The 14,347-nt window shown below is 40.6% G+C and overlaps 1 protein-coding gene across 2 annotated transcripts in view; it reads right to left on the reverse strand.

The window, feature by feature from the left end:
• Nucleotides 1–5,016: 5,016 nt before the first annotated feature.
• The window catches only part of HPCAL1 (hippocalcin like 1), a 177,550-nt gene continuing 168,219 nt past the window's right edge, over nucleotides 5,017–14,347 (reverse strand). For both annotated transcript variants that reach the window (XM_044290229.1, XM_044290230.1), the window contains exon 6: nucleotides 5,017–6,614. In XM_044290229.1, coding sequence (XP_044146164.1) covers nucleotides 6,517–6,614 — 98 coding nt within the window. In that variant the 3' untranslated portion in view covers nucleotides 5,017–6,516. The remainder of the gene's footprint in view (nucleotides 6,615–14,347) is intronic.

Below are 14,347 nucleotides of genomic sequence, written 5' to 3' on the forward strand. Positions count from 1 at the left end.
AATTTTTAAATTGAATTTTCTTTTTTTGGGACCTTAGAAGGCTTAGATGTTTAGAAGCAAATCTTGAAATTATTCAGAAAATTTCCAAAATCCACTTTTTAAGGACCAGTTCAGGTCTGAAGTCACTTTGTGAGGCTTACATAATATAAACCACCCATAAATAGCCCCATTTTACAAACTACACCCCTCAAAGTATTCAAAACTGAATTTACAAACTTTCTTAACCCTTTAGGTGTTCCACAAGAATTAAAGGAAAATGTAGAGGAAATTTCAGAATTGTTTTGGCAGATTTTCCATTTTAATCTATTTTTTCCAGTAGCAAAGCGAGGGTTAACATCCAAACAAAACTCAATATTTATTGCCCTGATTCTGTAGTTTACAGAAGCCCCCTATATATGGTCGTAAACTGCTGTACGGCTACACGGCAGGGCGCAGAAGGAAAGGAACGCCATATGGTTTTTGGAGGGCAGATTTCACTGGCATAATTTTAAGTTGCCATGTCACATTTGAAGACCCCCTGATGCACCCCTAGAGTAGAAACTCCCAAAAAATTACCCCATTTTGGAAACTGCGGGATAAGGTGGCAGATTTGTTGGTACTATTTTAGGGTACATATGATTTTTGATTGCTCTATATTACACTTTTTGTGAGGCAAGGTAACAAAAAATAGCTGTTTTGGCACTGTTTTTATTTTGTGCTATTTACAATGTTCATCTGACAGGTTAGATCATGTGGTATTTCTACAGAGCAGGTTGTTACGGACGCGACAATACTAAATAGAACTACTTTTTTTGATTGTTTGTTTCAGTTTTACATAATAAAGCATTTTTGCAAAAAAATCTATTTTAGTGTCTCCATATTCTGAAAGCCATAGTTTTTTTTTTTTTTTTTTGGTCGACTGTCTTATGTAGGGGCTCATTTTTGATTGGTACTATTTTGGGGTGCGTATGACTTTTTAATCACTTGGTATTACACTTTTTATGATGTAAGGTGACACCGTTTTTATTTTTATTTTTTTCTGTATTGTAATGCATTGGCTGTAAGTGTATTGCAGATTGTAATACACTTCAGCCTACTTGCCTCTGAGATCTAGGGGGCTGGATATCACAGGCTGTTACGGAAGGCAGCCACGATACCTAAGGAAGGCATCGGGCTGCCTTCCCTACCATCGGGTCCCAGTCACAGCAGCGCAGGCACCCGATGGCAGCTCCCTCCCTCTACAGACATCACACGTGACGCGGTCAGCGCTGACCGTGGCACATCAAGGGTTAAAGCGCTGGCATCTGTGTTTTCACCGATGCCGGCACATACAGCAGGGGTCTGGCTATCAGTGACTTCCGGACCCCTGCCACTGATCACCATGAAGTACATGTACTTCACGGGTCTTTAAGTCCCGGCCAGATATGACGTACATGTATGTCATGGGTCCTTAAGGGGTTATTTTGGTTATATTTATTTTTAGGACTTGTGTGGAAATCTGATGCAGAAAAAACGAAAATTCTGAAGGTTTCGCACCACTGTACATTAATTAACAAATCCTTGAAGGAAAATGTTTAGACTGTCAAAAAATTTCTGCAATGGAAATCTTTATTGCTAAAGTGGGTGGAGGATTGCTTTTGAATGATTTTACGATTTAAAATACTAAAGAAAAACCCTTTGCACACAGACGAGGCAATGCAGGAGTGACTTCTGGGAAAGCCTATGAAAGCCCTGAGTGGCCCAAGCAGAGATCAGACTTGAATCCATAAAAAAAAAAAAAACTCTGGAGAGACCTGAAAATAGCTGTGTATCCTAAAAGCTCGAGAGGTTCTGCATATCCAAAAAAGGCTGTATTTTCTGGAAAATGCATCTCAACATAGTACTGAATAAAAGGGTGTGAACAGATATCTGTAAATGTTTTTTTCTTTTTTTTTTATACAAACATTTTATCATTTTGCCATATAGTGTGTTTTTTTATAAAGTAATGGCATAATGCTAGTATATGCTATCACTTTATGATTGGTATGGGCCAGACCTCTGGGACCCTTGCCTATCCTGGAAATGAGGACTGTAGTGGTAAATCCCCTGCCTCTACTAGGCTGTGCAGGGAACTGCAACTGGCCCTATTCACTTCAATGCAAGACATTGAGGGTTCCAGGAGTAGCACCCCCACTGATTTTAAGGTGATTGTATATCGTACCAATATACCATTACTTTATAAGATAGTAAAACCCTTTAAAAAGGAATTGTCACCTCCCTGACATGTCTGCTATAGTAATTACTTGCATTCTTCATATAACAACAATACTGGAGCATTGTTTCTTATGACTCTATGTTGTGCCATTCCTGTTAGAATTTATGTATGAATTACTAACAGTTTGCCATGAAGGTCCAGCTGAGTGGTCCAGAAGGTCCAGTCTGACATCCCCCCAAAGGCAGGGGGTGCACCACTTAGACGAGTCCATTGCCACAGGCGGCGCCACCTAGGGACAAATGGGGGGAGGCGGCAGTGCCGTGGTTAATGAGCGCTTCCATTGTGTAAGTGCTCATCTCTCCATATTCTCCGTCCTAAATGTATTACCTTTAGTTTAGGTTAGCTAGGCAATGCCTAGGCACTTTTTTGTGACATGTATGCACTGATGCCCTTCACCTGGTCTCTACACAGCAATGGTCCTCAGCATGATCAGCAGCTTTGAGTATCTGATGCCAGGCTACCAGGAGAGACCACAAAGACAGCCTGAGAATGGCCTCTGGGTACTACAATTGTATGTTGTTTTTTGGTTTATTTTATGATGTATTTTTAGCCATATGTACCAGGGAAGATATATGGATGGCAAAGGCTTAGCAAGGAACAGGGCTAACCACCCTGTTCCTCCCCTCTTGGTCAGAGTGGGCTGGTTTGCTTCTTGCCAGGAGGGAGAGTTCCAGAGTGACCGGACTGTGGAGAGGAAGCCCGGCTAAGCTCCTGCTCCTTAGACGGATTCTCCAAAGAGAATGACAGCTAAGGACAGCCTCAAGTAAATCCTTGAGAAGACAGACAGCAAAGTGACAGCAAATAATTTTGTTTTTGTTTTTACGGTGTTCATCTAATGGGGTATATCATATGATATTTTTATACAGCTGCATCCGTAACGGATGCAGCGATACCAAATGCAGTTACTTTTAAAAAAAAATTATTATATTTTTTATGATTTTAAAATGACTTAATTAGAGGAAAGGGGCCCTTTTTTTTACATCAAAAACTTTTATTTTTTTATTTTTATAAAACACTTGGAAGGCTCCTACAGTCTTCCAGGCTCGGAGGTCACATGATCAATGGGGCTGGAGCAGGAAGCATCATATTGCTTCCTATCTGTATACACAGTGCTAATTCACAGTCCTAGGTTCGTATTTGACCAAGGACAACATCTGCAAGGAGTTTGTATGTTCTCCCCGATTTTGCGTGGGTTTTCCCATACTCACAATTCGTCACCATTATGGGCATCCCAAACCATCATCAGGCAGAATTCTGTGAGTACTAATTATGACCACCGTTTTTGTCACTATCACTCCTATTGTCTCCTCTGCCCTCCTCCCCTGTGGCTAGCTGAATTATCTCCTATCCTGAGATAGGAGAAAACTTGAAATTACCAGAATAGCGCATTAAAGGTGTATATCAGTTTTATGCAACTGCTGAGACTGTTGAATAACACACGTTATTGAATGTCCGTAGCTGGTTCCTTAGGTAAAGTAAATTGGATTCTCTACTCAAAGCAAATAAAATTGAACTGGATTCCAAAGTGGTTGAAATATGAAGTCTTTATTGTGCACACACAATGCGCTTTGGAACTGGAAAGGTTTCTTCGTCAGGCAAGACATCTGAAGATTTTCCTGAGGAATGAACCTGCCCCGTTCCGAAACGTATGTCCAGTACAATTTTCTTTTCTATGAGCAATGCCAAAAATGGGTTATTCTGCACACAAAGAACCAGAAACTCCACTGGCACCTGCACAGATCTCCTTACCTGATTATTGAACACAATGGCCCACATGTGAGTACACCAAGATTTTTTTCGTAAATTGCAGCAAAATGTGGGTCACTTTGGTCAATCTAGGTTTCGAGAAATTATCTGCACCAAGGGGGCATAGCTTAATGAAAATAGGTGTGGCTTCAGAGGAAAAGGGGGCATGATCTTATATGTGACATAATGTGACATAACATTTTGTCTTAAACTAAACCAACCAATAGTTGGCATATACATAGACAAAGGTGTCTCCCCCTGCACCAAATCTTACAGCATGAACCCCTGTGATAAATCTGGTGCAGGTGTAGACAGCCTAAGCTTGGGCAATTTACAGGATGAGTAAATATGCCCCAATGAGAGTCTATGTGGTCCCTCTAGTGGTGGCTCTATATAGCCGTTTTAGTAGTAGCTAGCAGTTCTGAGTTGGCAGTGTTGGATTGCCGTTCATTTGAGCCAACAGGGTAAATAGTTCTGACAGCCCACCCTGTATCTAAAAAAAAATATAAATGCTACATACATCTTTAATTGCATTATAACCTTTGTTCTTAGCATTGCACACACAGGACAAGTTTATTTGTGAATATCCGTTCCAAATGGGGTTGTCTTCTGCTGGACTTGTGTCTGTGACCACCAGAGGATCCCAACGATCCTCTTAATGGCGAACCCACGGCAACTGGTGTCACGGCCACTACGATGGGTATTCCAAGAATAACCAAAATATAGTTAATGATGAAACATTCTGAAGTTGATGCTTTAATTTAATTTTTTTTACACAGTAAGCTCTGGAACAATCCAGACAGATGTTGCTCTCAGGAAAAAATAAAATAAAATTGCATTCAATAATAAGTGAACAATATACAGTAGCTGGTCATGCGGCTTTACACGGCATTAATATTTTCCTCACTAAATGTATAATGGTCACATAAAGGAATATCCATTCACGGTTAATCATAGAAAGCACAGATACAGAAAATGTGGTTGTCAGATACACGGAGATGTACGTACACACAAAAAACTTTCTTCAGTCCAGCATAGAATGGTTCAGAATTTCAGATATTTTATTTACAAGACTTAAAGCAGAAGGTTGCTGAATAGGATAATATGCAGTAAGCGCCTACGCTCGCTCTAGTGGTAACTGCAGGTAGCCAGCAATTTATAATTTAAAGAGGTTGTCCACATCTGTGAATGTTTAAAAGAAAAACAACACCACAACCTTACTATGGTGTAAAATAACAAAAAAATGAATCCTCACTTTACTAATCCCATGTTGCGCCGATAATGACATTTCCCAGGTCCCCCGCTGGTCTCTGTTCTCCTCGTTCCATTGAAGACATGTCAACACGACATGTGACCGCTGCAGACAATCACTAAGGTTAATACCTCAGTGGTGTTGACACGTCACTGCTGCAGCCAGGGATTAGCCGCAGCGGTTTTATGTTGTGTCGACACATCAGTGCTGAAACAGACCAAAACACCAGAGACCAGTGGCGGGAAAGGGAAGCGTTGGCACCAGAGGGGCAGGGGATTAGTAAAAGGGTGCTATGCTATGATATTAAATACCTATCCTCGGGATAAGTCATCAATATCAGATCTGAAGGGCAGGAAGCAGGTAATTATCTTTCTCCTCACAGGTCCCACTGGCTGGGGGTGGGATTAAAAAAAATAAAACAAATAAAATAAACTTGGGCAACTATCCAGTTTGGGCAACTATCCAGACTGTCCGATGATCCAGAGAATTCTTTAATCTACCCGATTCCACCACCTGTTGGGTCATGTTAATACCTAAACAAAAGAACCCCCGGGGCATACATAAAAGAGAGGTGGCCCCAACTCAGAAATTGAAAAGGGAACCATTTACCCCAGGACAGAAGGGCCCTCTATGACCCTTGGGCCATTTCCCCACCCCTTGGTTTGCTAACAATGCAGTTTCTGGTGAGGAATGGATATGGGGTTAAACAAAGTCTGGGTCCCCACTGTTCTAAGCGCCCCACAGCAGCCACTTGGTCTGCCTTAGTGGATCATACACCCTTGATATCTTCATTAGTGTGTCTGTACATACATAAATATCCGCAGAATTACATTTTATTCAGTACAGAATTTAAAGCCATTTGCATAAAAGAATAACATAAAAAAAATAAAGAAAAAAAAAATATACCCTTGTGCTTTAAACATTGTCCATGTATCCTTGCCGGCATTTGTTTGCAAAGTGAAGCAGCTACATATTTTCTTAGTATAACCAAGTTCCGTTGTAGTGTTGTCCAGGGCCTCGCCTTTCCATGGTATCCATATGTAAACATACCTGACATTGGATGTGATGTATAGGAGATAAATGCCATATACAGTAAAAGAATCGGGCACAAGGCTGGTTGCTGTTTTTTTTGTTTTTCCATTTTTCCCTTATACATAGAAAACAATCTGGCAAGGGGTTGTTATCCACTTAAGAGTAGAGGAATGACTGAGAAGGCATTCACTTGCAAGCAAAGCTTGATTGACAAGCCAGTGTTTGGTTGAGACTGTCCGTTTGGTAGAAATCATTAAAACTGACTTGTGCTGCTTGGGTCACATTGTAACAATCGCACAATTGAAGGATCACTTTTGGCACCTTTGATAAATTCTTCAAGGGATAATTTACCTGAAAGGGAAAAAATGGTGAGTACATATAACAGAAATAGATTTTAGTTGTATTAATCCCTGTACATTGACATCACATAATTTTTTTTATCCCTGTACTGTGACATCACTGTTTATTATCCTTGTACTGTGTGACATCACTGTGTTTATTATCCCTGTACTGTGACATCACTGTTTATTATCTCTGTAGTGTGACATCACTGCGTATATTATGCCTGTACTGTGACATCACTGCGTATATTATGCCTGTACTGTGTGACATCACTGTTAATTATCTCTGTAGTGTGACATCACTGTGTATATTATGCCTGTACTGTGTGACATCACTGTGTATATTATCCCTATACTGTGACATCACTGTGTTTATTATCTCTGCACTGTGTGACATCACTGTGTTTATTATCACTGTACTGTGACATCACTGTTTATTATCTCTGTAGTGTGACATCACTGTGTATATTATGCCTGTACTGTGTGACATCACTGTGTATATTATGCCTGTACTGTGACATCACTGTGTTTATTATCCCTGTACTGTGACATAACTGTGTATTATCCCTGTACTGTGACATAACTGTGTGTATTATCCCTGTACTGTGACATCACTGTGTTTATTATCTCTGTACTGTGACATCACTGTGTTTATTATCTCTGCACTGTGTGACATCACTGTATTTATTATCCCTTTACTGTGACATCACTGTTTATTATCTCTGTACTGTGACATCACTGTGTTTATTACCCCTGTACTGTGACATCACTGTGTTTATTATCCCTGTACTGTGACATCACAGTGTATACTATCCCTGTACTGTGACATCACTGTGTTTATTATCTCTGTACTGTGACATCACTGTGCTTATTATCTCTGTACTGTGACATCACTGTGTTTATTATCTCTGTACTGTGACATCACTGTGCTTATTATCTCTGTACTGTGACATCACTGTGCTTATTATCTCTGTACTGTGACATCACTGTGCTTATTATCTCTGTACTGTGACATCACTGTGTTTATTATCCCTGTACTGTGACATCACTGTGTTTATTATCCCTGTACTGTGACATCACTGTGTTTATTATCCCTGTACTGTGACATCACTGTGCTTATTATCTCTGTACTGTGACATCACTGTGCTTATTATCTCTGTACTGTGACATCACTGCTCATTATCCCTGTAATGTTACATCACAGTGTTTATTATCCCTGTACTTTGATATCACTATATTTATTATTCCTGTACTGTGACATCACCATGTTTGTTATATCTGTACTGTGATATCACTATGTTTATTATCCCTGTAATGTGACATCTGCCAAGAATCTCAAATTTGCAAAATAAGCGTAGCATTAGCACCAGAATGTTTTCTATAATTATGCCATTATTGTACTTTATTTGGTTTGCAGAGTGCTGTTGCATTGTCTTTTTTTCTTTATAATGTGACATCGCTATATTTATTATTCTGGTAATGTGGCATCACTGTGTTTATTATCCCTGCCCTGTTAAATAAAAGAGAGGCAGGCACCGCTGTCAAATATAACAGATGGGATGCTACATATGTGAAAAAAAAATGAATACTATACTAGGGTTGTCACAATACCAAAATTTGGATTCGATTTCGATACCATAATAAAGTATTGCGATACTCTATATCAGGCATGCTCAACCTGCGCCCTCCAGCTGTTGTAAAACTACAACTCCCACAATGCCCTGCTGTGGGCTAATAGCTGTAGGCTGTTCAGGCATGCTGGGAGTTGTAGTTTTGCAACAGCTGGAGGGCCGAAGGTTGAGCATGCCTGCTCTATACCATTCAATACCACGCAAAAAAAATAAAACACCAAAAAAGCTGAGTGCACGTCCGGCCCATAATCGAACAGTCCTATCCTAATTTTTGGTGGGACAAGGTGACAAAAAAAATTGTGAATTGCGCAGTTTTTATTTATTTCTTTCTTTCTTTCTTTAATATTTTTGGTGCTTTTTTTACATTTTTTTTTTTAACAATTTCCCCCCTTAGGGGCTTAAAATGGGATCTTTTAATCCCTTGTCCTTTTCAATCTAATAGAGCTCTATTAGGGTGAATAGGATCTTACACTCTCCCTGCTGCCCTGAGCTTTGTGCACACAGCAGCAGGGAGCTTACCATGGCAGCCAGGGTTTCAGTAGCATCCTGGCTGCCATGGTAACCGATCGGAGCACTGCAATTACACTGCTGGGGCTCCGATCACAACTGCCACTGCACCACCAATGAGGAGGAGGGGAGGGGACCCAGTGGCCAGTGCCACCAATGATTTTAATACTGGGGGGGTTTGGGGGGACGCACTGCACCACCAATGTTTTTAACACTGGGGGGGGGGGGGGAGAGAAGGTGCACTGTGCCACCAATGATAATTAACGTTTAATACAGGTACAGGAGGCTGGTGCCGGTGGCAGAATCACATAGCCGGCACCCGGACTCTATGACAGGGAGTTGCGATCAGCGGCAGTTAACCCCTCAGGTGCCGCACCTGAGGGGTTAACTGCCGCTCATCGCAGCTCCCTGTCACAGAGGCCGAGTGACGGCTATGTGATTCTGCTGCTGGCATCCGCCTCCTGTATCTGTATTAAATGATATTTGTCATTGGCGGCGCAGTGGCCACAGTCCGCCCCTCTCTCTCCTCATTGGCAGCAGTGACACAGGGGGAGGGAGAAAGTGACTCCTTCTCACCTGTGCTGCTGAGGGAACATGGAGCACGCTGAGAGCAACGCACTCCATGTTCTCTGATACTAGTATTGGTAAAAGGCAAATCCCGGTATTGAATCGATACTGGTACAAAAGTATCGATTGGGTATCGATAATTCGATACCTGGTGCCACCCTATAACATACCCAAAAAAATAAAAGAAACAACAAATAAAAATGGTGAACATCCCAAAAATATAGCAAGAAAAATAAAGTCAATTTTTATAGTTTGTTTGTGAAAAAACATCTAAAAACAGAGATTGAACCACAGGAAGTAAAAATAATACAAGCCAGTATAATGTGCAGAAAGCCTGAAATAAAAAATAAGGAATTAAAGTGGCATTAAATCAATAAAGAAGGACTGAAAATATACCCAACGCAATATTAGGGCAGGTACATGGCGTCAGATAACATAGTAAGAAGCCCCATGTGTATTGCTGCACAAAGGCATTCACAGTGGCCAAACAGTGCTCCGAGGGTCTCTAGGCCAACCCATCGGTGCAGTGATTAACTTGTGAGAAAGCTCCCAGGTCTGCCATAGCGAACTTCCTGTTCAGCTATGACTGTGGCCTTCTTCGTGTGGTCCCATAGACTGGAATCATATACTACTACAGTCTATGGTATAAGCAATCATATGATCACATATTAACGTCCCCTAAAGGGGCTAAAAATTACTGTAAAAAAGAAAAAATGGAAATCTAACAGAATAAAAAAAAAACATCTATATGAACCCTTTCCTAATTTCACATATAAAAATAAAAAAAGAATAAACATCATTGTTGTCGCTATCTCTAAAAATGTCCAAACTATTAAAATATTTATCATGCACAGTAAATGCTGTAATAGAAATAATACAAAGGTTCTAGGTACCCCAAAATTGCACCAATAAAAATCATAGCTCTCCCTCCAATAGACAAGCCCTTACACAGCTCTGTAGATAGAACTATTTTAAAAGTTATTGGGCGTCAGAATATGGCGATGCAAAGAAAAACAATGTTCTTTCAAAGTTTATCTTTTTTAAAGCACTAAAACATAATGAAACCTAAGTTAGGTATTGCCATAATCATACTGAGGCAGAGAATAAGGTCGTCAAGTCATTTTTAGCAAACAGTGAACACTGTAAAACCAACACCCATAACACAATGGCAAATTGTGTTTTTTTCCCCCATATTTAATGTTTTCCCTAAATAATTTTCCCATGTTAAATTGAATAGTTTCATAAAAAAAATACAGCTTGTCCTGCAAAAAAGCCCAGCTATGTGAATGGAAAACTAAAAAAGTCATGGCTCATAGAAGGCTTGAAGAAAAAACAACAACAAAAAAAAAAAACAGGCTGCGTTCTGAAAGAGGTTAAAGGAATTATACATTTAAATTGTATTTGATTTCTTAAAAGTAAATTCTCTTTTACATCCCAATTTCCAATTATCCAGAATGTTCGACGCTAGAGAATTTAGTGGGCCAGGTTAAAACTACAGACAAGAGTTAAGGAAATAAAATTGCATGTCATTATCTTACTATAATATTCCATTTCTATGGCAACATGCTTATGGTGATCCAAAAGAGGTTAAATTGCAAAAAAAATAATATAATGATAGAAAAACTGCTCTCCTGGAGAGGTTTATAATTATAAGGCTATTTTCCCTAATGAGTAACCACAACAGAGCTCCCAGCTCTTCCGCAATATGACTAACAAGTCTCTTTGATGGAGGTTCCTTTTAAAAAACATAAAATAGGGTTGGGAAATGAATGAAGCTCATTGGGACTTATTTCATGTACTGAAGGACAAAGAACCATATGTATTTGAAGAGAAAATGTTTGGGCGCCGTGCCTCAGGATGTACAATAAAACTTCAAAGTTTGTTCACAAAAGTTCAGAAAATGAAAAAAGTACACCTGGAAACCTGGACTGAGTTAGGATTGCCAAACTTCTACTGATGCTTGGTCAATGATCACACAACCAAGGTGGGTGTACTGTTTATTTCGGGTTCTGCAGCAGGGTATATGTTGAGACAGGGGCATCTGCAAATTGTTCATTGCTTTATGTTATACAGTCTGGTCCATAAATATTGGGACATCGACACAATTGTAACATTTTTGGCTCTATACACCACCACAATGGATTTGAAATGAAACGAACAAGATGTGCTTTAACTGCAGACTGTCAGATTTAAGGGTATTTACATCCAAATCAGGTGAACGGTGCAGGAATTACAACAGTTTGCATATGTGTCTCCCACTTGTTAAGGAACCGAAAGTAATGGGACAATTGGCTTCTCAGCTGTTCCATGGCCCGGTGTGTGTTATTCTCTCATTATCCCAATTACAATGAGCAGATAAAAAGTCCAGAGTTCATTTAAAGTGTTCCATTTGCATTTGGAATCTGTTGCTTTCAACTCTCAAGATGAGATCCAAAGAGCTGTCACTATCAGTGAAGCAAGCCATCATTAGGCTGAAAAAAACACAACAAACCCATCAGAGAGATAACAAAAACATTAGGCGTGGCCAAAACAACTGTTTGGAACATTCTTAAATAGAAGGAACGCATTGGTGAGTTCAGCAACACCAAAACACCCGGAAGACCACAAAACAACTGTGGTGGATGACCAAAGAATTATTTTCCTGGTAAAGAAAACACCCTTCACAACAGTTGGCCAGATCAAGAACACTCTCCAGGAGGTAGGTGGATGTGTGTCAAAGTCAACAATCAAGAGAAGACTTCACCAGAGTGAATACAGAGGGTTCACCACAAGATGTAAACCATTGGTGAGCCTCAAAAACAGGAAGGCCAGATTAGAGTTTGCCAAATGACATCTAAAAAAGCCTTCACAGTTCTGGAACAACATCCTATAGACAGATGAGACCAAAATCAACTTGTACCAGAGTGATGGGAAGAGAAGAGTATGGAGAAGGAAAGGAACTGCTCATGATCCTAAGCATACCACCTCATCAGTGAAGCATGGTGGTGGTAGTGTCATGGCGTGGGCATGTATGGCTGCCATTGAAACGGGTTCTTTTGTATTTATTGATGATGTGACTGCTGACAAAAGCAGCAGGATGAATTCTGAAGTGTTTCGGGCAATATTATCTTCTCATATTCAGCCAAATGCTTCAGAACTCATTAGACGGCGCTTCACAGTGCAGATGGACAATGACCCAAAGCATACTGCAAAAGCAACCAAAGAGTTTTTTAAGGGAAAGAAGTGGAATGCTATGCAATGGCCAAGTCAATCACCTGACCTGAATCCGATTGAGCATGCATTTCACTTGCTGAAGACGAAAACTGGAGGGAAAATGCCCCAAGAACAAGCAGGAACTGAAGACAGTTGCAGTAGAGGCCTGGCAGAGCATCACCAGGGATGAAACCCAGCGTCTGGTGATATCTATGCGTTCCAGACTTCAGGCTGCAAAGGATTTGCAATCAAGTTTTAAAAAGTGAAAGTTTAATTTATGATTATTATTCTGTCCCATTACTTTTGGTCCCTTAACAAGTGGGAGGCACATATGCAAACTGTTGTAATTACTACACCGTTCACCTGATTTGGATGTAAATACCCTCAAATAAAATCTGACAGTCTGCAGTTAAAGCACATCTTGTTCGTTTCATTTCAAATCTATTGTGGTGGTGTATAGAGCCGAAAATGTTAGAATTGTGTCCATGTCCCAATTATGGACCTGACTGTATAACGTAATGTTATGTCATGTTATGTATTGCACCCAGGTTAACCATGTATGGATGGCACAGCCAGGGTTAACAACCCTCGCTCAGGCCTTGTAAGAGGTTGGGTGTAGACTGGCCACCTCTGGCTCTAGTCTAGACTGGAGTTTGGAAGGGAGAGAAAGCTATGGCTTGTGCTCCCTCTTCTTAGGCCCAAAAAGCTACAGAGACTCACCGATCACTGCATGATCTACAGAAGGAGAGAAGGAGTAAGATGAAGGAGAGAACTAGATAACCTAGAGTCTGCATTGGGGTAAGTAAGGTAAACTTCTATCAAAAGCTGTTTAAAGACTTTACTGCAGTGCAGGACACTGTTAAGACATCCTTCACACCTGGATACAACCTGGCCAGTCGTTTCTCTAAAACTCTGTATCACCATTTAAAAAAAATACAACTGCCCACCATTGATTCTGCAAGAAGAGTCTTCAGACCGATAGTGAGGGTAGAGGGCCATAACTTCCATCCTTGCCTAAATCCATACATTGCTATTTGGGAAAAATGTCACTGTGTACATTTGAAACTGTTGGATGTACTACAACTCCTATTTTGCATTTCACTAAGGAGAGATGTTTATGGTGCCACATCTGGCCTGGTTACTGACTCTTGCACCATACACCAGCCATTGCACTCTGCACGCCATGCCTTGCACACATACAAACACTCAACAGCTCGGGCACCCTGGCTACCATCAGGCAGGAACCCCAACATCAGGGTCCATCCTCCTTTCACCACACAGCCCTAGGGAGAAATGGTATGAGTAAAGCCACTGTGATGGACTGTAACAGCCACTACCTCTATCATCCTTCTCTCCCGCTCCTCTCGGGTCACATTATGGCCTCTCTTACATGAAGAATATGGATTTCCCATTTATTTCTATGGGGCCAGGGTTTAGTGAAAAACGCACAATTTATTATTTTTCTTGAACACACAGATGTATGAAAAACAGTGCTCATGTGCACAGACCAATTGAAATGAATGGGTCAGAATTAAGTCTAGATGTTAAGCGAAACACATAACGTCTAGATTGAATTCTGACCCATTCATTTCAATTGGTCTGAGCACATGAGCACTGTTTTTCATACATCTACACGCATCGCATCTGGATGGAAAACTCGCTCATATAAAAGAGCCCTAATACTGGGTGGTATCTCCCTTTGCTGTGATACAAACTGCCAATCTGGCAGGGTAGCGGTCTCACAGATGCTGGATTTCCTCCTGTGGTAGGTCATTCCAAGTTCTTTCAACTTGGACCCATGGTTCAGCCTAAGTGGTTGTTGGCTGCTGTGCATGGGAGATCCGTC

Source organism: Bufo gargarizans, chromosome 4 (assembly GCF_014858855.1).
Source record: "Bufo gargarizans isolate SCDJY-AF-19 chromosome 4, ASM1485885v1, whole genome shotgun sequence".
NCBI classification, from domain to species: domain Eukaryota; kingdom Metazoa; phylum Chordata; class Amphibia; order Anura; family Bufonidae; genus Bufo; species Bufo gargarizans.